At 43.8% G+C, this 21,394-nt stretch overlaps 1 protein-coding gene across 4 annotated transcripts in view; it reads left to right on the top strand.

Annotated features, from left to right (window-relative positions):
- Sema6a (sema domain, transmembrane domain (TM), and cytoplasmic domain, (semaphorin) 6A) overlaps window positions 1-20,301 on the top strand; it is a 125,947-nt gene extending 105,646 nt beyond the window's left edge. For all 4 annotated transcript variants that reach the window (XM_006525726.2, NM_001311097.1, NM_018744.2 and 1 more), the window contains one exon: window positions 15,971-20,301. In XM_006525726.2, the coding sequence (XP_006525789.1) occupies window positions 15,971-17,172 (1,202 nt within the window). In that variant the 3' untranslated portion in view covers window positions 17,173-20,301. The remainder of the gene's footprint in view (window positions 1-15,970) is intronic.
- Window positions 20,302-21,394: the final 1,093 nt, after the last annotated feature.

Below are 21,394 nucleotides of genomic sequence, written 5' to 3'. Positions count from 1 at the left end.
CTATCAGTAGTGAGTTCCCTAGGTAGGATGCAGCTAGCGTGTGACCACAGTATGGCCTGAGGAGGAGTTTAGCTCCAGCACCTCTGCTTCTGTGGGCTGTCACATGTTCCCATGTCCTGAAAACACACACACACTGACCCTTTGTCCCTTCCCTTCCATTCACTCAAGAGTTCCAGGCTTTCAGAGCCAAGTCCTCTGTACAGACGGACTGAGGAATCTACACACTGAACCACAGAGCCCATGCCTAACTATTCTTGCATTTTAATAGTTGCCAATGCTTAAAACCTACCTGATTTGGTATTTTAAAGTATTCGAGTTTTCCCAAAAAGAAAAAAGTAATTTCTTGGCTCTTCTCAAACTTAATAGCCACATGGTTTAGAAAATGTTATTCTTCATGATAGTATATGAAGAAAAACAGACCTCTTGCTTTTTTGACTTAGGCCAGATGTTTTGTGCTCTTTTTTTTTTTTTCAGTGACATACTGTAACAAAAAATATTTTCTGAAGTCTCAGGCAAAACTCATCACTGATTCCATAGTGCATTTTAGGATACCACTGAGGAGCTAATTGTGTGAGACAGACACGCCCACTTGCTGTCAGGGCGTATCCAGCCACAAGGCACATGATGCACAAGTAGAAATGAAAGTGACAAAGGTTTATCTATGAACCAGGTCAAGACACATAAGAACAGATACAGGCCCTCGCTGCAATATCACGGGTGTGGTACCTTGGGTGGATGGATGGATGGATGGATGGATGGATGGATGGATGGATAGATGCTGCATCCCAGCCCATCTTACCAGTCCTTTCCTTTGGTACCAATATCACAGCAGTAATAGGTCACCAACTGGCAGGAGTGGAAAACGAGTGTGTTGGATACAGGATTTCTATCTAAAATTTTGCAAACACTGACTTATTGAATAGCTGGTGCTTTCTCTAAAAAGGTTTAAAAGCAAACCACGCTGATTACATAGCTTTTAGGTAGCATCAGAGTCATCTTTAGATCAGACTATGGAGCAGGACTGGTCTCCAGGAAACACCTAGGGAAAAGGCTGCTGTCAAACATGCATGGTCAGAGGCAAGGTGGCTGAGAAGGACTGGCCTTACTGAGGGAGGGAGGACTAGCTTTGCTGAGAGAGGAGGACTGGTCTTGCAGAGGGAGGGAGGACTGGCCTTGCAGAGGGAAGGAGGACAGCCTCAATCAGAGGTCCTTTATTTCTGTTTGGGGGGAGAGGACGGATGGAAGGTATCCTGTACTATACATAGAAAAATGGTATACAAGCCCGTGCTGTTGGTAAGGAAAATGCCAACATCTCTAAGTGTATGTTATACAAGGTGCACACCATAAAGATTTAATATCACTTTTATAACTCTTCTCATGCTGTTCTAACCTCCAAAACTTTCAAGTCTATACAAAAACTGTCTGTGGACTGGAGAAATGGCACAGAGGATAAAATCCTGAGGGCATGAGTTCGATATCTGGGATCTTCATGATGGAGACAAAGAAAACTGATGATCACAAGTTGTCCTTTGACTTACACATGCACACCATAACACACACACACACACACACACACACACACACACACACACACACACAAATATTCCTCTGCTTCTTTGTTCATTTAAGAAGCATCCATGTACAAATGTCTTTGCTGGATGTTGAAAAAGATGAAGGATTTGATAGGAACCTGCAGAAGCAGCTTACATTCAGTGGATGAGATGCACAGCTAACTTCTGGTGGGACCAAGGAAAGTCCACGCAAGAGAACTAACTCTCTCTCTCTCTCCCTCCCTCCCTCCCTCTCCCTCTCCTCTCTCCCCTCTCCCTCTCCCTCTCTCTCTCTTACACACACACACACACACACACACACACACACACACACACACTAACTTAAACAGTTTTTAAATGATTGTCTGAGAGTTAGAGTCATGGAACCACGTTGTTGGAAGTAGAAAAGGAGGATTGATTACATGGTAAAATACAACAAACTCAGATGAAATTAAACTTCAGATACATTTAAATAGGACTTTTCAAATATTTAGATAAAACTGAATGTTTTGCAGTGTAAGCATATACCAAACATTGCATGAGATTTTTTTTTCTTAAAGCACTACTGTTTGTCCAAGCTTCTAGGTAGCCTTGCATCAAGTATTTTTTGTTACTTGACCCCTATTGATTTATCCCAGATGAATACATCCCTCATGGGACGTAGTTCCTCCAAAGTATTATGTACCTGAAGTTTAACAGTAGCAGTGTCCTGGTTTGCTTTGTGCCGCTGTGATAAACACCATGAGCAAAAGCAGCTTAGGGAGGGAAGAACTTACTTGGCTCACACTTCTCAGCAACAGCCCATTGTTGAGGGAAGTCAAGGGACGAGCTGATGCAGGAGCAGAGGCAGGAACGGTACAAGAGTGGTGCTTACTGGCTTTCTCTCCGTGGCTGCCATTCTTAGATAAGCCAGAACCGCCTGCCATGAGATGGAATTGCCCATGAACTAACCCAGTTCCTACTTGAGCTTCCCTCTTCCCAAGCGAATCTAGCTTATGTCACAAGGCCAAAAAGCTAAAGTAGCATATGTTGCCCACTATAGAGCAGTGCTGGAGACTTTACTCAATGAGGTTCTGGGAGTCTGCCTCACAGCTGGACGGCACTTGGAATTTGACAATAATCCAAACTAGAAGAACTCAAGTTAAAAAACTTCTTCTGTAGCTGGGCAGTGGTGGCACACACCTTTGACTCCAGCACTCAAGAGGCAAGCGTTCCAGGCCAGCTTTGTCTACAGAGCAAGCTCTAGGAAAGCCAGGGCTACACAGAAAAACCTTGTCTTAAAATACATAAATACATACACACATACACACACACACACACACACACACACACACACACACACACACCACATCCTTCTGTGATAGTTTTATCACATTTGATTTCAGAAAAATAATCACTAGCATTTGCATATTGGCCTGAAACATAGGATTGGTATTTGGAGCCACTAAGAGCAGGCTTCAAATGACACAGGTACCTCAAGAAAGCTCATAAATAGAATTGTTTCCAAGCAAGACCATTAATACACCTGGTTGTTGTCAAGTTTATTTAATAGGAAGTTCTTAGCAACTGTCAAATGATCTAGATTCGTGTTTGGTGTCATTCTGATGCTTGTTTGTTTGTGGGCACTGGAACTGAGAAAGCACTGGAAAATCATAGTTCAATTGTGGTGTGACAAGAGCATTAGCGTCAAAGAAAGACCAAGAGCAAACTTTCTTGAGGCTGTGCACACAGCCCCCTCAGTAGAGTGTGTTGTGGACAAGCATTGAACCTGGATTCTAATCCTTACCATCCACCTAAACACCTTGTGCCTGCAGTCCTAGCATTGCACATTTGTGTGTTTATACCTGTGCACAAACACATACACACACATAAAAGATGGTATTCTGAGGAATGCCACTCAAGGTTGTCCTCTGGCCTGCACAAGCATCATACACACATACACACACACACACACACACACACACACACACACACATTCCTTTTTCTGTTTCTTTGTTCATTTAACAAACATCCAGGTAGAAATGTAAGTTTTCTTCTGAGTGTTAAAGAAGATACAGATTTTGATAAGAACCCACAGTATCCATTTAGAGTTAATGGGCGAGATACATAGCTAGCTTCTGGTGGGATGAAATGAGGTCCATGCAAGAGAAGCAAAGAAGAGCAGACAGAGCACTGAGGGGGTAAAAGCAGGCCATAACTGGTTGGTTCCAAGTGGGGTTGACTAGGAGGAGGTCTGGAAAGGCATCCATCGAAAAGTTGAATGTCAGGAGTTGCTTGGGGGGAGTCAGATTTGTGGAGACACATTGCAAGGAGAACAAATCGAGTGGACAAGGTACAAAACAGAGGCATTTCGTGTGGGGTGACTAATGTGATGATCAAGGCTATGTAGGGCTAGAATGGAGCTGAGCTCAAAATGGGAGCACGGTGCCCTAAGTGTGGTGCTAAGGTGTCTTAGCATTTCAGGTTGGGGGGGGGGGGTGAGAGACAGCAGAAGAGAGAGACCAGGGGAAAGAAAAGCCCAAGGTGGATTAACTGACCTAGGCTGCCGGTTTGCCCACATGCATTTATGGATGACATAGATTCTATGAATTTGGGGGAGGGAATCTTGTGTCAGTTTTGGTTCTAACATGTATCACTGCCTACTGTGACAGTTTTCCAATAAATGTTTCTTGCATCCAAACCAGACCCTTGATTCCAGATAAAGAGATGGCAAACCGAACCCCAAAGTGGGGCTTCTCTGTCCCGTTACTTAAGTACTGAACTACGTGGTCTGGAACCTGGTGTGTGCGACTTAAAGTCACAGAGTCTGAGACAAGAGTGCTTTAGCTTCAGGATATTGTTTAGGTCACTGCCCAGAAGCAGAATCGACATGGGCTCTCTGACCTTAGGAAAGGGCCTAGGAGAATGGTCGTGTGGACAGTTCAAGAGTGGGCCTTGGGGTGGAGACTATGGGAACTTTCTATGCACACGTCTCAGAGAGGAGGCTCAGGCAGAGATGCCCATGCAGCCACTACAGTTGTTCCTTTGGTTGTGCAGGCAAGGATGTAGATCTGATCTAATTAAATTTCTATCCTCTTGACAGCCAGCTGAATTCATCTAAGGTCTTGATGAGATTATTGTGGAAAGGGTAGAAAGGGAAAAAAAAAAAAGCTAAATGTCAGCCATGCAAAAGCTATCTTCTCCCTGCCTGCCCGAGTCAGTCAGTACATCCACATTGGAATTTTCTAGAGATAAACACCTGGAGCCCTCCCCGCTTTTATACATAGCAGCCATTTTTCTCCCCAAATGAAAGTCCTAAATTATGACTAGGAAAGCTGAAGCTTTTACTTTTAAAACACCAGATTTAATTTAAAAAAAGAAAAAAGAAAAGAAAAGAAAAAATCAGCTGGGCGTGGTGGCGCACGCCTTTAATCCCAGCACTCGGGAGGCAGAGGCAGGTGGATTTCTGAGTAGGCCAGCCTGGTCTACAGAGTGAGTTCCAGGACAGCCAGGGCTATACAGAGAAACCCTGTCTCGGAAAAAACAAAACAAAACAAAACAAAACAAAAACATAAAACAAGAAAAGGAAACAAAATCACCATCCAGTTGTGCTGCTCCCTTTGTAGCCATGTTCTCAGGCCCTGTCGTTCCTGACAGTACGCTTCACCCACCTTTCCCCTCAGTCTCTCTCTTTGTTTTTTTCCACTCTCTCCCATCTTTTGAAGAAACACACACACACACACACACACACACACACACACACACACACAAAATGACAAAGTTTTCTGACAGCTTAATGGAACTTTCAAGGACTCGGGGGACTAGGCTAGGCGTGATCTTATTAACAGAACATCTGGAGCAGTTACACACTTGCTCTTTAATTGATCCAACTGCACTGTGTTCCCTCTAGATTCTGTTGAGTCTTCATAATGAAATTGTGAAGAGTCAATTTAAGGGCTTGGGTCCCATGTAAGAATGGAAAAACAATATTAGCTTTCTCTCAGAGCCCACTCGGCGCCTAGTTCTGTGTGATTTGTTAGTTTTAAGACTTCTGAGCCAGCTCGCTTTGCAGCCCTCCTTGTTCCGCAGGCAGACTGGTCTACAGACAGCGAAATAAAATGGGTAATTTCCTAAGAATAGCTGCTCTTTTTCTAACATTACAAGTGAGAGTGGCCTCCGGCTCTGTAGGGCTTATCCAAAACATATAACAAACATCACTGTACCAGAGAGAAGGGGCACGAAAAGCTATGCTCTGTTGGTAGTACCAGGGCAATAGAGGCTGCTTAAAGTGATAAGCAACACCCTGCACAGTGCACAGACCACTGAATGGACTGTCAGCCGTCCCATGAACCTCATCAGACATAAGTCTCTTTAGCGCTTTAAATCTCACTAAAGCCCTGAAGCAAAGTACTGAAGCATAGTTGGCCGTACTCAGATATGCTGGGCACATGTTAGATGGGATCTTAGTCAATGTCAGAGAGCCCATTATAGACAACGTAGAGGTTTGTCATCTCCAGTTACCATTTCCTAATCTCTTCCAATTCTGAAGCTTGGAACTGTCTGGGTGATGCGATTCACTTTTAATGGAAGAACTGGAATTCTCCCACCCTGGTTACTTTTAAAGTTCATATTTTTACAAGGATCCATTTCTTTTCAAACACGCATCCGCCATTCCTTCCATGGAGTCAGAGGCGGCCATTATGAATGGTATAGAAATAATAGAACTTCCATATGGACAGCCACTGACAATGCTTTATTTGAAGGGGGAAATGGTGTAAAGACATTTATAGGGCTGTAAACTATATTATGCCTAACCTTTCAGGCATATTAAAGCGTGTCATTTGCAGTCCTCTAGCCTTGTTATTCATAAATAATAGATAACCCTGGACACAATCATCTGACATTTGTTAAGGTAATAAATACATCCTAAGTGCTGATTGGCCTTGCACTCTGTGATTTAAAAGCACACAACAGAAATTTAATGTAACTTAAAATGTCATGCACTTCGATGGACTTTCCAATTCCGTTCTCCTTAACAGAGCCCAAGAGCCAAGTTCCATGGAGGGCACTGCCCTGCTGGGTTTTTCGTTACCATAAAGCAGTGCCTTAATATGAGACTGATCTCAGTTTCCTCCTTTCAGTTGGAAAAAATATAAAGAGAGAGAGGACCTTCCTGGGTTCTTTTCCTTGTGTCTAGTCATGCAGAAGTAGGGGGAGAGATTTTTACATGCCCCAAGCAATTATCAGCCGTCATGAGTGGAGATTAAGAAGCTGATGTAGATGTAGTCCAATAAAGAAGGTGAGTTTACCCAAGGCTGGGTACCCAGAAGCTTTCTGCGTTGTCTTCCCCTGAGATCCAGGCATACCTGGGCTGATCCAATCAGGGACACATCTGAGTTAAAAAATCCAACCAGTAGCCAGTGGCCACTATTACAGAAGTGGGAATGTGCCCTCACATTAGGGCCACTAGAGACCGCATGCATCTTCTCAGGAGCTACGGGACTAACAAGTCGGGGTGGTTTGGTTTGGCGTTGTGAGTGTAGTAGCATATTTTAGGGGATATATAATAGTTTGTCAGGTACTCGGTGCACATGCCCCAACACAGTCACAGATACATGAGTAAAAATAAGAAAAGTAAATCTTTAAAAAGACAAAAGAAAGAAATTTGCGCAAGGAAGAAATGTGATGGATTTGGGTGTTTTCTAATAAAATAACACTGCTTCGGTGTTCTTTGTCCAAAAGTTAGTGTTAATCAGAGTAAAGAAATCACACATATAACCTGAAGATGGGCACTTTGAACACCAAGGCACACTTGGTTCAATTACTTCTTATGTTTTTCATAAAACGTTTTGAAAACCTGATTATCCATCACCTCAGTTGTGTCTGATGTAAATCATATAGGTTTGTTCTCTTAAAAAAATAATAATGCCAATAACATTTAAGGCGAGGTTCAAAAATGTTAGTGAGCACAAAAATCTCAGTGTCTGAGCCCAGCTAGGCTTTGATGCACAGGAGGGGTTTTGGGGCTGGACCTGAAGAGCTGTGTCTTTAACACGCTCAAGGTGTTGCTGATGCTGGTGAGCACTGAATCATGGCCATTCAAGTTGCTCATGGGGCATCTTTTTGAAGCTCATGTCAGTATGTTTTGATCCTTTTTCTCCAATCTTAACTAACACAGCATCTTGGGTTCTATTCAAGGCTTTTCTGATTTTTCTGAGGTTTTAGAAATACTGCTGTTGCTGTTTTAGAAAAACAGGTCAGGTGCTCGCCATATTGGCCCACTTCATGCTTCTAATAACCCTCATTTTATAGCCCGTGTTGCTCAGGCTGATAGAGAAACATGCCCATACATCACAGAGTGGGTTAACTATAGAACCACATCTCAAATCCAGGTCTTTATAACCTCAAAGTTTATGTTCATAACCAACATCTCCCAGTGCCGTCTTCGAAGTGAAATATTATTAAACTCAAAGATTTGTCTGAATCTCCCAATTTTAGCCAGCTCCCCAGTTTACAGTTTGATATCTCATTATAAAGCAAAGGAAGAAGACAGGATGAGGAAGTTGGTTTGATTTCAGAGATCGGATAGATGTTAAAATCTTGGTCTTATCTGAAAAGAAAACATTGGGCCTTGGAAGTTTCACAAATGGTGCTGAAGATATGGCTCAGCAGTTAAGAGTAAATTCAGCTCTTCAGAGGACCAAAGGTCATTCCCAACACCCATATCAATCAGCTTAAAACTATCGATAATGGAGAAGTTGAGACCTTTGCCCTTTACTGACACCAGATGAGTGAATACATCTCTCTCCCCGCAACATTCACACACAGTTAAAAATAATAAAATAAAATTTGTGCAAAACCACAAAAATAATCACTAAACTTATGCGGACAGTAACAGTTCTAAAGAATGGGCCCACAGACCAACATTCCAAGGCATGGCTTTAAAAATTATCATACCATGACTCCTAATCCAACAGGGACACTAATCTACCTCCTGAATATCCAGTTCCACTGTCAAGGTCGTGTCTAAGCCAGTGGAGCCTCCGAGGATGAGGCAACAGAGCCCAGGGGGAATTGGAGGCAGTGTTCTAAAAGAAAATCGCACGAACTTCAGGCTTGCCCACCTTTCTCTTCACATAAAGGCATCCCAAACAAAATTGTCACCATCTCAGAGGTGACAGATCTGGCAGCAGTGAGCTGCCACAGTGAGCTTTATTTCAATGTGTGAGTCCTAACCTCGGGTTGTTAACTGGCCAGGGTAGGGAACTGCCTATCCTTGGACATGGCGAGTCACGTCCTTTAGACATCTCGAAGACTGGGACTCCTCCCAATGCTTAATCTATATAATGCCAGGGGGTAAAAAAATAACAAAATAAAAAGGAAAGTTTGAGTTATGAATTCGAGCCCACTTCCAAGGCTGCTGGCATTTTCCGTCTCTTCCAAACCATCTGGATAACGTTAGTCCCTAACACAAAGAGACTGCTGTTTCCTGCCGAAGTAACCGCAGAAAGCTACCACTTCGTTTTCAGTGTGGCTGTCCCTGCGGGCTGGGGTGTGGCCCCGAGGACAGACAGACTGCAGCTGAGGCTTTCCCGATGCTTGCTTTCTTCTCTTCCTAGGGATTACAGTGAGCTCTATGTGGTTAGCCCTGGTGCTCACTGGCTCTCGGTTGCTTCATTCATTCTGATTGCCTTGGAGGACTCGGAGCCTGGCAGTTTGTTGCAATAAGATTTTTTCAAACAAGAAAAATTGGGTTGTTAGATTCTATTCACTCAAGTTGTTATGAGGATTTCAAGGAAATTGCAGGCTTGTCTTACTATACAGCAGAATCGAGAATCTATTTTTAGGGGATCTGACTCCCGGGGCTTTTCTTGGGGTTTTGCCATCGTTCTTAGTTCTCAGACCCAACACAAACCCCCTCTGGCTCAACGATGGAGGAAATGTCCGTCCTCCTTTCTGCCTTTGCATATTTCTCTAAAGGACACAGAGTAGCTTTGTTGTCTTTGTGGTCACCGGGTCCGCTCTGCATAGATGCCTATTAATCAGTTCACTATGGAGACAGACACATCCATCATACCACCGCAGTCCCGAAACAGGCAGCCCACTGATCGAGGGTGAGAGGCTAAAGTACACACTTAACCATTTCGAGTTTCCTGGCCGCCTGCGTCTTAGACCAGGAGAGAAGGTTCACTGGAGGGGTTGGGGATGGCTTGGGTTTTTAGATTACTAAGCAGAACTGATTTTATCTAAGTTTGTCCACTTTGATAGGTCATTTAGCATCTCCCAGGTCTCTGTGTAAATGGCAGGTAATGGGTACGCTTGGAGACTGAGAGTTCTAATTGTCAAAAAGAGTGTTGATGATAATAGCTGTGCTTTTGATGCAAGGGTACTTGGCTCTGGTTTTTTTGTAAGCTAGTAGTTTTTCAGTCCTGAATTTAATATAGAACAAAGCAATCTTAGCATCATCTTCCCATGACAAGACGAAAAAACTTTGCTTCTAAATCAGCCAGGTCTTCCACACACCTTTTTTGGTCATTCAAGGCTGTCCAAATCTTTCTCCCAAAGGCTCATGGCTTCCATTTTTCTTAGTTTTCCTCCAGCTGTATTCATTCACCCAAGTGTTTATTTACAGCTGCTTTAAGAGATATCTGCTGAACATCTTCCTGGGACTGATTGGTGAGTTCATTTCTCTTAGACTAGCCTCACCAAGGAAGACAAATATAAAGTATGCATCTTGTCAATGATGATTCTTGGAGAGAGGATCAGGGCCCCAGAATAGAGGTAGAAAGTAGGCCTGGCCCAGAGTAAAGCAGTCTTCTCTTAGGTTAGACTCTAATAATCGAGCCACATTTGTGAGAAGGTGGGAGATAGTCCCAGACAAAGGGGGCAAAGTGTGTGAAACTCCAGTATCAAAGGACAGTGCAGCAGGATGGGTCACACTAAAGTGTAAGGGACCAGAAAGGAGTTAGATGCTTTCTTACTGGTGTGGATACAGCAACCCTACACGTCTTTAAAACTCAGCTCAATTTCATCTCCTTGTTAAAGCATTGTTTGGCCTTGGAATGGGAAGGGTGCATCCTACTCTTATTTCTATACTTTGGCTGGAGTTCATTGCAAGGTCTGCCTTCCTTCCCCATCCTGGCTTGTGCCTCCCTCACTACCAACCCCCACCTCTCAACTCCGTGCTTTAGTGTGCTCAGTTAATATCTGTCTGGCAAGGGCAGCCTCAAAGATGCTAATATCAGGAGAATGCAAAGAATGCAAAGAAAGACACCGAGAGAATCTCAGTCTAACCCAGAGTTCATAGATAGCATCCTGTCCAAGTATGCTATCCTACAGGCCAGATCTGGCTCCTGTATACAGGCAAGGCAGGCGCGGAGAAAGCTGTTTCCTACTTACCAAAGCCACATTTCTAAACAGAGGATTGGGTTTCTGACATTTTAGAATTCATTTGCAAGGTCATCATGGGAAAACTCAGAACTGTATCAGGGCTCCTTTTGATTTTACTATCTATAATTGCTCTTATTTTTGAATCGTGGGCTGCAGAGCCCGGGGGGCAGTATCATTCATAATCTTTTCATTGCTCTGGCCTCCAAAGAGCTTCAAATTCCCTCATTGAGGCCTCTAGGCAACCTGAAAATTCTCACTTCAAAAAGGAAAAAAAAAAAGTACAGAGTATCTACCCTTCTTAGTTCTGCCAATTTAAGGCATGATTTCAGAGAAATCTCTGTGTCATTGCGCTCCTCGCCTCCTGCAATAGGGGAGTGGAAATGAAGATCCATTTAGCACCTTATGACTGGTGAGAAATAGCTGGTGGTTAATGAATCAATCCGATGCATTTTTTTTTGATACTGTTTTTGTTCCAAACGCCCCAATTTCAACTGGTGAGAACAGAAGTCCTGGGGACTGATAGAAAGCATGTCAACAGCCCAGGGTGGAAAAGGCTATTCTTTTCCTTCTGCATCGTGTGTGGGTACTTGGACAGGTGAGAATGTTCCATCCCCAGGATCCACACAGCATCTGAAGCAATGCATGTTCATTCTGGCCCCAGCCTATGGTCCTTTGCTCTTTGCAGAGATACATTTGTTTCAAATTAAGCAATCTCACTGGAGCATCAGTTATCATAAATAGCCCTTTCACCCTCAGGGGCTTCTTTCCAATTATCACAAAGCTACGTCTTTTTACTTATAAGACAGTTGCTCCTCTTACTGTTTTGAGCAAATACCCGGGTACCTTTATAGATTTTTATTTGTCTGATAGCAAAATTCTATCAAGACCATAATTGAAGAGCATGTCTTTCTGAGACTTCCAAACCAAGGTTTTATGGTCAATCCAAAGATGACTCACAGGGTTTAGAAATGTGTTTTAAAGTGTCCCTACAATGTACTGAAACCCCGCATGTTCAATAGTCATAGTTATTCAATAGTTATTAAGCTACATAACTCTGGATCCTGGGGAAAGCCAGAATGACAAGTTCAAGTAGTGTGGCAACTGCTTCAAGGAGCTGAATATGGAATTATTAGTCCACTGGGCATCTTAACTGGTTTTGCTGGGGTGTGCTCAATATATTTCAAGCTTCGTTTTAATTATTTCAAAGTTCAGGACCTACAAGCTGTCCTGAAATAAAAACATTCTCATAGGTTACCTTGAGTATCCTCTCATCTCTCTGGCCACATTTGGCACCGTAAGAAGCAGTAAGGATGCATCTGGCTGCCTCTCTGGGAAGATGGATAACTGGCAGACTCAACCAGAGATGCTGTGACTTCCCATCCTAAGAGCTACTAACCTACCATTTACCTTTTGTGCAGTCTTCTGACCTTTAGCTCTGTCCCCCAAACTGGCATTTCAACTCTTTCTGGGCCTTCATTTGATCATCCTATCCTCCTGAAGGCAGCACGAGCTGTGTTGAGCCCAGGTTATAGATGAAAAATCTGAGGTCCAGTGCTGTTAAGCAACTCTCCAAAATGTCACCAGTCTGTAGGTGAGGACCCAAGACTCCAGATCCTACTTGAATCAGCCTCCCTGATCAACCTCTTAGAGCTTTGTGTTCAAACCTTCACCATGGCTACACTACAAAATTAATTTCATTGTTGCCCTGAACACTGCATTGCTAATTTTTCACATCTTTAAGCTTGGAAGGCATTTCCAAAATAAAAGCCCCTTTCCAAGCTTCCCTTAGCACTTACTCTCTGCTCTGTTTTTCACAAGGCGCTGAGGCTTTCTGAATTTGTCTTGTTGAAACAGATAAGCAAAGCCCCCTTGCTTTTCTCACCTAAGGTATGAAGAGATGCAGGAAGGCTTTATGTGGTCCTTGTTTGTAAAGCACTACTTACCTAGCAAAATGAGACTGGAGAAAATAGTGACACCATTTTCCTGAAAAGTCAGATCCTACTTGACTTGTTAACAACAAGAAACCTGAACTCAAATGTCATCATCAGCTAGAAAAGTCTTTGCTGGTATTAAAAAAAAAAAAAAAAAAAAAGTGGTTTCTAGGAGTCTTCAGACAGCTAAAGATCTTTGCACATGAAAGAAGGCTATTTAGGAGCTAGAATTACGGGTAAGGAGGAGCAGTGGATAAATGTGGTCATTACACAGAGCTCTCAAGGAAGTAAATGGATTGTTCCAGCCATATTGTACTGAAGTCACACTCTGCTCACTGTACACAGCTGTTGGGAGGTGGGAGAACACACAACAGGACAGGTCAACTGGCAAGGGGCTGACAGGGGAGGAACTCGATCACATGAGCAAACTCATGTTAAGATTTAGGACCAGCTTCTTATGAAAGGGAAGCCCGCAGGAGGAGGGCCTGACTTGGTGGTGCTCTGTATAGGAGATGGGAGTTGCAGACCGATTGGTGGTATTCTTTCTGCAGTGGGTCAATGTGTGTGAGCATATGACATACAGCGAGTTAGGATACTCTGATGAATAGATGGCTTTCAGATTTGCAAGACTTCAGAACAAAGAACATTACTCTCTGGGACTGGCCTTCTAACTTATGGGTATCAATACATACCCAAAGGACAGGAAGAAGGGACTGTCTTGAGTTCCTGTTAGTCATCAACAAGCTTGCTGTATGAAAGAAAACACACTACACCTGGTTATTATGTTAGCTAGAGCAAGATATGGGGGTTAAATGTGGAGTACTTATGATATCTAGTCTCAATGCTCTTCTTTGGTCTACCCATTTAAGCTCTAGAATGCCAAAGTTCACTATAGGCAGCTTTCTCTAAGAATTTAACTTTTCTTGGTAAGACAGTCCCCACTAAATATGAGTGCCTAAAGCCATACCGTGAGATGCTTGTTGTGGTGAGAACTTCTGTCCACTACCCTCTATGGATGCAAGTCTTGCCATGGTTAGAACCACGGAACTCGCCAAATCAATGAGAAAAATGAAACCATTTTATTCACAGGTGTACACATTTGTTTGTGCAATTATGTGTAGGAAGCTTGAGAATGTGTGCAATAGAATTCCATACACAACCAGAACTGAAGGAAAATCAGTTGCTATCTTAACACAACAAAAAGGAAATGTAAATTTTAGGAAGAAATCTTCATTAGCACGTTTTCTTTCAGGCATAGGTACTAAAACATATTTGAATGCAAGACACCCTAGGGAGCACCACACATATAATGTGTGAGTTAGAACCACATTTCCCTGCTGGGTTTTTTTGGTTTTCTTTCTTCTTCTCTTTGGTTTTGTAGCCCTTAAAAAGCTCATGAAGATAAGTCTGGAAATCTTTGAAAAGTGTCACATTGAGAAATTAGTCAGTAGCTTACCATCTCCACTGTTTCCTGGGGTTCATGATCTGTTCCTCCCCCCATCACCAAGCATATTTGTTTAATCATAAAATCTTGCAACTTAAAAGGTGTTTGCTACTCCTGTCTATTCCCACTGGAAGTCACAATTCTTTGTCACAGGAAAGTCACCCCCACCTCCCCAGCAAGCACATGTAATGATGTCACAATATAAAAGAGTCCTTGAGAGAGAAGAGTGTGATCTTCCAGCTAGGTCCTCTGGGTTTGGGTACATTCACTTTAATAATCAAAATATTTTCATCAGAAATAGCCCTCCCCCCGATGACAGAGCTATGTTTCTTCTAGGTCTAGGCTGTGACATTTAAAATGTAACAGTGACAATCAGAGGAATGTTAAGGGTTGAATATGGCAGAAGTTTAGGAGTAAATAGAGATTTTTTTTTCTTATTTCATCTCATTCTAATTCAGGGCCCCTCACAGTTGCCAGTAAAGCACATTAAACATATTCCAGAAAGAGTTGATTTAGCAGGTGAGAAATGTGTCTCCAGGGACCAGACAAGGTACATTTTCTGTCTTGCCATCTTTCCATAATAGGAACAATGTTTACACTCCCTCATGCAGTGCCTCTAATGCATTCATGCTCCCTCACTCTCCAGAGGCAGAGATGCAAGTATTTGAGACTTTATGTTTTTTTAGCTACCGGCATCAAGCACTTAGGATCTGAGGGTTGTGATGGCTGTTCACGCTTGGTATTAGAAAATAAAAGCTCCAGTGTTTGCATTTGAGTAGAGGAGCTCAGTTTGGTGGCTGATTAAGCAGGTTAGAAAAGGAAACTTTTTTTTTTCCTTCAGATACGAAGCTTCTTGGTTAATGTAGTGGAAGATAATAGACAGGGGTAGCCACGTAATTTTTATTAAATCGAAGAGATCAGCTCTGCTGAGGACTTTCATGGTGACAGCAAGCCCTGAGAGTAATAATGGGACCTGACATGTTACAAGCCCATAACGGGGCCCTGATTTAAATATTCTCTCACTTCTGATGCATATTTACCTGAAATTGAGTGTGGGTTTTCCTTTTTCCATGCAAAATAAATGTAAATGCTGTAACCTGTGAGCTTCGGCTATTTTTCATTGTGGTGACATAAACCCCCTCTATCCTCGTGTAGATTCAAAAGCAAACATGCCTTTCTCCAGACAGAGGTCTCCTTGTCAGAAGGCAGTCATCAAGAAAAGACTGAGTGGAAAGCCCTGGATTGTTGTGTGATTTGTTCGATTAACATGCATAAAATTGTTGCCACTTCCTCCAAATAGCTCATTTATTCTAATTCTATAGAAGGTGGGAAAGATCAAAAGGAAAAGACAGATAAATAAAATTTGACCCTGCCAGCCATCGTCCTTAGAAAGAAGTTGAAAAAATATGTACCAGAGAGGACAGCCACAAAAGAAGGCAACAAATAAAATCGATTTACATACACATCCCAGGGCTGGCTGGGGTGGGGTGGGGGCAGGGAGGATTAATTAGTTAATGTTTGGCAAGCTGTGCCCTGAAGATGAGCTATGCAGAGGTGCTATCATCACTTATTACTGTTATTAATTAACAGTGTGATTGCCAAACACCAGAACACCCCCCACACACACACCCAGTGTGTGGTTCGTTTCTTAATGCCATGTGCGATCTCTATTCCAGGAGTGATTCGGGAAAGTTACCTCAAAAGCAACGACCAGCTTGTTCCTGTCACCCTCCTGGCCATTGCAGTCATTCTGGCTTTTGTCATGGGGGCCGTCTTCTCGGGCATCATCGTGTATTGTGTGTGCGATCACCGGCGCAAAGACGTGGCAGTAGTGCAGCGCAAGGAGAAAGAGCTCACTCACTCGCGTCGGGGATCTATGAGCAGTGTCACCAAGCTCAGTGGCCTCTTTGGGGACACCCAGTCCAAGGACCCAAAGCCTGAGGCCATCCTCACACCACTCATGCACAACGGCAAGCTGGCCACGCCTAGCAACACCGCCAAGATGCTCATCAAGGCTGACCAGCATCACCTAGACCTCACCGCCCTGCCCACCCCAGAGTCCACCCCGACACTGCAGCAGAAACGGAAACCCAACCGCGGCAGTCGCGAGTGGGAGAGGAACCAGAACATCATCAATGCCTGCACCAAGGACATGCCTCCCATGGGTTCCCCTGTGATTCCCACGGACCTGCCCCTCCGGGCCTCCCCAAGCCACATCCCCAGCGTGGTGGTCCTGCCCATCACGCAGCAGGGCTACCAGCACGAGTACGTAGATCAGCCCAAAATGAGCGAGGTGGTGGCTCAGATGGCACTGGAGGACCAGGCTGCCACCCTGGAGTATAAGACCATCAAAGAGCACCTGAGTAGCAAGAGTCCCAACCATGGGGTGAACCTTGTGGAGAACCTGGACAGCCTGCCCCCTAAAGTTCCACAGCGCGAGGCCTCCCTAGGTCCCCCGGGAACCTCACTGTCACAGACCGGCCTGAGCAAGAGGCTGGAGATGCAACACTCCTCCTCCTATGGGCTCGAATATAAGAGGAGCTACCCCACGAACTCGCTCACAAGAAGCCACCAGACCACCACTCTCAAAAGAAACAATACTAACTCCTCCAATTCCTCCCACCTCTCCAGGAACCAGAGCTTTGGCCGGGGAGACAACCCACCCCCCGCCCCGCAGCGGGTGGACTCTATCCAGGTGCACAGCTCCCAGCCCTCTGGCCAGGCCGTGACTGTTTCGAGGCAGCCCAGCCTCAATGCCTACAACTCACTGACGAGGTCGGGGCTGAAGCGCACCCCCTCGCTAAAGCCAGATGTACCCCCCAAACCTTCCTTTGCTCCCCTTTCCACATCCATGAAGCCCAATGATGCATGTACATAATCCCAGGGGTTGGGGGGCCAGGAGTTGAAGCATCCGATGAGGCGAGGCACCCACCCAGCTGAGCAAGGTCTCCATTGCCTCGAGTATCCACCCGACCAAGATGGCCCTGGAGGAGCTGAGGACGCTGGGTCCTCCTCCCTGGGACATAGGGATACTCTTCAAAATTGGGCCGTGTGGTCTGGTGAAGGTTTAGCAATCCACCTCTGCGTTCTCTTCCTTCACATCCACGTCATACAGCAGGTCGGACTCACGAAAGACTTCAGTATCATCACAAACATGAGCCAAAAGCACATCTCCACCCCATCCTCACATGAACACAGGCCACAGTCACATTCGTGCACTACATACACATACACACACACACACACACACACACACACCATACCACACCACACCACACCACACCACACCACACCACACCACATCACACCACACCACACACGCAATGGTAAACGACAACCACATTTTGTCCCTGACTATACAGGACGTTACCAAACTTGGCTAAGCATCAGAAACTTTAAAACACACACACACACACAACCATTTTTTTTTTAAAAAAAATCATGAAAATTAAAAAAAAATAATAAAGGATTCATTGATAATTCTAACTCAGACTTTAACAATGGCAGAAGTTTACTATGCGCAGATACTGTGAAATGCCCACCAGTGTTACAGCTTTGTTATAGCAGGTAAATGCCATGTTGGGCAACGATGTCATAGATTTCTGCTCCTCTTCGCTTTTAATGAATAACGTGACCGTTAACGCAAGTAACTCTTATTTATTGTCCACCCCTTTTCTTTTTCCTCAAGGAAAAGACTCTTCCAAATGCCACCACATGAACAGCTCTGCGGAAGCCCGTGGAAAGTTAAACTATTTAACGTGAAATCCATTAACTGGAATAATTGAGTTTCTTTATTTTTACAATAAATTCACTGAGTAAATAATTTGGAGCTGGAATTCTGAGCTTTGTGTTTGGACTATCGGATCAGTAGCTAAAGGACAGTGCTAGGAAGGAATATTTATTTAAATCTAGTTAATTTGTCAGTTGGGTTTCTCGCCAAGAGGAAAAAAAAATGTTTAAAAATCCTTCCAGAGTCTAACTTCCAGCCAGGACAGAAATGTTTAGAATGGTGCCTAAGCCCCATTGCCGTAAACATGGCTTTGTCTGAGGACCCCACCATCAGGAAGGCATTAGCTTGTGAAACCTGCCCCTACCCCCTACCCCCGATCCCCGACCCCCACCATCTCATTTCACCTTGCATGTGAGACAGCAAAACAAAGATCCACAAACTGTGTGAACTAATTAATATGCTGGCTGCTACCTTGCATAAATTAATGATTTGATCACACGGGTGTTTCATGAGGTTACATCTGTGAATAGCCTGTTTTCCACATGTAAATTTGTGCCTTACACTCTGAGTTGTATACACTTGTAAACTGTCGTTATGATCAACTTTCTTTTCCTACTTGAAATAAAGGCAGATATTTATTTAAACCCTGCCCTCCATTCAGCCCTCTGGAAGACTGGAGACAAGCAAATGGAACAGACACGGTAGCGATGGTTGTAATGCTGAAGGCTGGGTGATACCCTTCAGTTCTCCCTGCCTTCCCTTGTGCCAACGCCAGCCACCCTTTGGCCATGCTGCAGAGCATGGACCTCCAGTGTTGTGGGTGGAAAAAACCCCTTTCCCTTATATTCCCAGATCATTTCAATTTGGTGACATCTTCCTGAGCCAGCCGAGAAAGGACTGTGTTCACTGACTGGAGAATCTTGCTGCGGTGGTTAGGGAGGCAACTGGGAGGCGTCTCCGAGCTGTGCCTTCAGCACACCCAGGCGATACACAGAGAATCAACCAGAAAATAGACCAGGCAGGCTGGTCCCTGCTGTGATTAATGGGTACCCCAAAGTACAAACTAACGACAATGGATGCTGAAAAATCCATTTCTGGGGCAAAAGTATTTTTTTGTTTATTTGTTTCTGTTTTTTTTTTTTTAATTCTTTTATCTGTTTGTTGTTTGTAGAGGGTTGGGAGGGGTAGTGTGTGGTTTTGTTTTTTGCTTTTTTTGTTTTTCCCCTCCCTTGGTTTTCATTTGCTAAAGCACACAGAAGGCACCTTTGTTTACTCTATCATGAACAAAAGAATTGTCTGCACACTGTAATCCGTGAGCACTGTTTCCATATAAACAGTTTATTTGGTGGTCTCTTGGTCTCTTTTCTTTTTCCAGTTTGATCTAGGTTTTGTTTTGTCTTTAAAATAAAACAACAATAATAATAATAATAAAACTTTCAGAAAAAAAAAGATTGGCAAGAACAAATTCGAATTGGTTATTTAAAATTTCTATGTTGCACCCGCCGTCCGAGCAGTCCTGCAGAGCCCACGGTGTACAGCCGAGAACAGGTGTATAGCCCTTTGTTCCAAGACTTGCCTCGGACCAGCTAGACTGTTGTTTGAGATACATAAGATATCACTGGTTTTGTTTTGCTCTTTAGAGGAGTCATTGTTCATGGTCTGTAACCATTGCACCCTGAAGCCAGAAAGGCTTTTCTAGAAACAGATGGTGTCTTCTCTATTTCCTTTTCTTCACAAATACAAAAATGAAAAGGAAGGTGCCTGTCAGCCACCCCATACCCTCTCCTCCCTTTTGACTCCCAAGAGTATTACCCCAACCTCATGCCCATGTTAATGGGCATCATTGCCTCAGTTGTGTTACGGAGACCCATGTCAAAACCCACATTCCTACACCCCACACCCCGCTCCTTTCGGTGTCCCACATGTATTGAGCTGGTCTTCTGCTTTTCCCTGTCCCTCTCCCTTTCTGCCCTGACCTTGCATTCGGGGGTAGGGAGGAGATTGCCCATGAACCTGAGCGTGCCTTCGCTTTCCACCCTGGCTAGACAGTGTCGATGCAACAAACGCAGACTTACATTGGTTGTAAAGTTGTAAAAATATTGTGATGTCACCAATTTTCCTTCCGTCTCCACACATCCTAACATCTGATTCACAGTTTAATGTATGTAGTTTAAAAGAAAAGGAGAGAGAGGATGAAAAAGAAAGGGGGAAGAGCGGAAAAATCAAGGGATATGGCTCTATTACTTAAGAGTAATAAAATCAGACTGTTCTACGTTATCTTTTGTGTCCTGAATGCTTTTGTTTATGTCTTTAGTTTTCATTCTTTAGCCACTCTCCTGCCCACCCCCTCTCAGGATAGGATTCTCTTCCTTCTCTCTTTCTCTCTCTCTCTCTCTCTCTCTCTCTCTCTCTCTCTCTCTCTCTCTCTCTCTCTCTCTCTCTCTCGTTTCCTCATAAATAACCATATAGTTAGACGTATTTGTTTGCAGCCTCCTCGCCCTGCCCCCTCCACCCAACTTATTGATGTGTTTTTTTCTGGCTGCACCCAGCCTGGAGCAGGATTTTAGTAGAAGCCTCTGTAATTAAAAGGCAGAGCACGCGTTGACTCCCTCTATTCATTTCTTGTGCTTTCCTTTTATGGGCTTGTTCATCATCAAACATTTATGGTAGGCTTGATAGTTTAAGAGATCAAGGCTAGGATTTTAGTATGGAGGGTCCACTAAAAATAGATCCTTGCCCAGATGTGACTTCAGCCTTCTTACATATTGATAAGGTGGAGGAGTCTGGAAGTGCTCTCTGTTAGCGTTTCTTTCCTGTAACTGGGAAGATTGCTGAGTTATAATAGTAGGATGAAGAGCTTTGTTTTTTTCCCCCTTCCCTCCTTCAGGATAGCATTATGAAATGCCTGCGTCAGGTTTTCCCCTCTGGAGGCTTTTTAAAAAAACAATTATTTAAACAAGTCTTTGGCTAAGGTATTTCACTTGTGACCTTTAGTCGTAGAAACATGCTGTGAGCCATTGAGTGTGAGAGGCTGCAGGGTGGGGGTTCAGTTCACATCCAGAGTGGTACCTCGGTGTGGCCCAATCATCTTGTCGTAAATGACTTCTAATAGTGTTCTCTCGTACACGTTTGTATTGGTATATAGAAGTTGTACCTGTGAATGAGTAACATAACGACATAGTCTTCTAAGCATATCACGTAATTGGCCATATTCACTAGCTGTGTTTCTTGAAGTACATTCATTCATAGCGAGGACACATTAGGCACAGATTTGACTGGCCTGTCTCCTCATTTGCATGGAGAAACTAGCATAGGCCCTTGAACCACCATTTAAAGGTAAGGATCAAACGCCGAACAAAGTTTCCCAGAA

This window comes from Mus musculus, chromosome 18, assembly GCF_000001635.26.
Source record: "Mus musculus strain C57BL/6J chromosome 18, GRCm38.p6 C57BL/6J".
Lineage (NCBI taxonomy): Eukaryota > Metazoa > Chordata > Mammalia > Rodentia > Muridae > Mus > Mus musculus.
Note: the sequence above shows the minus strand (reverse complement) of the source record. Positions and strands in the feature narration are given on the sequence as shown.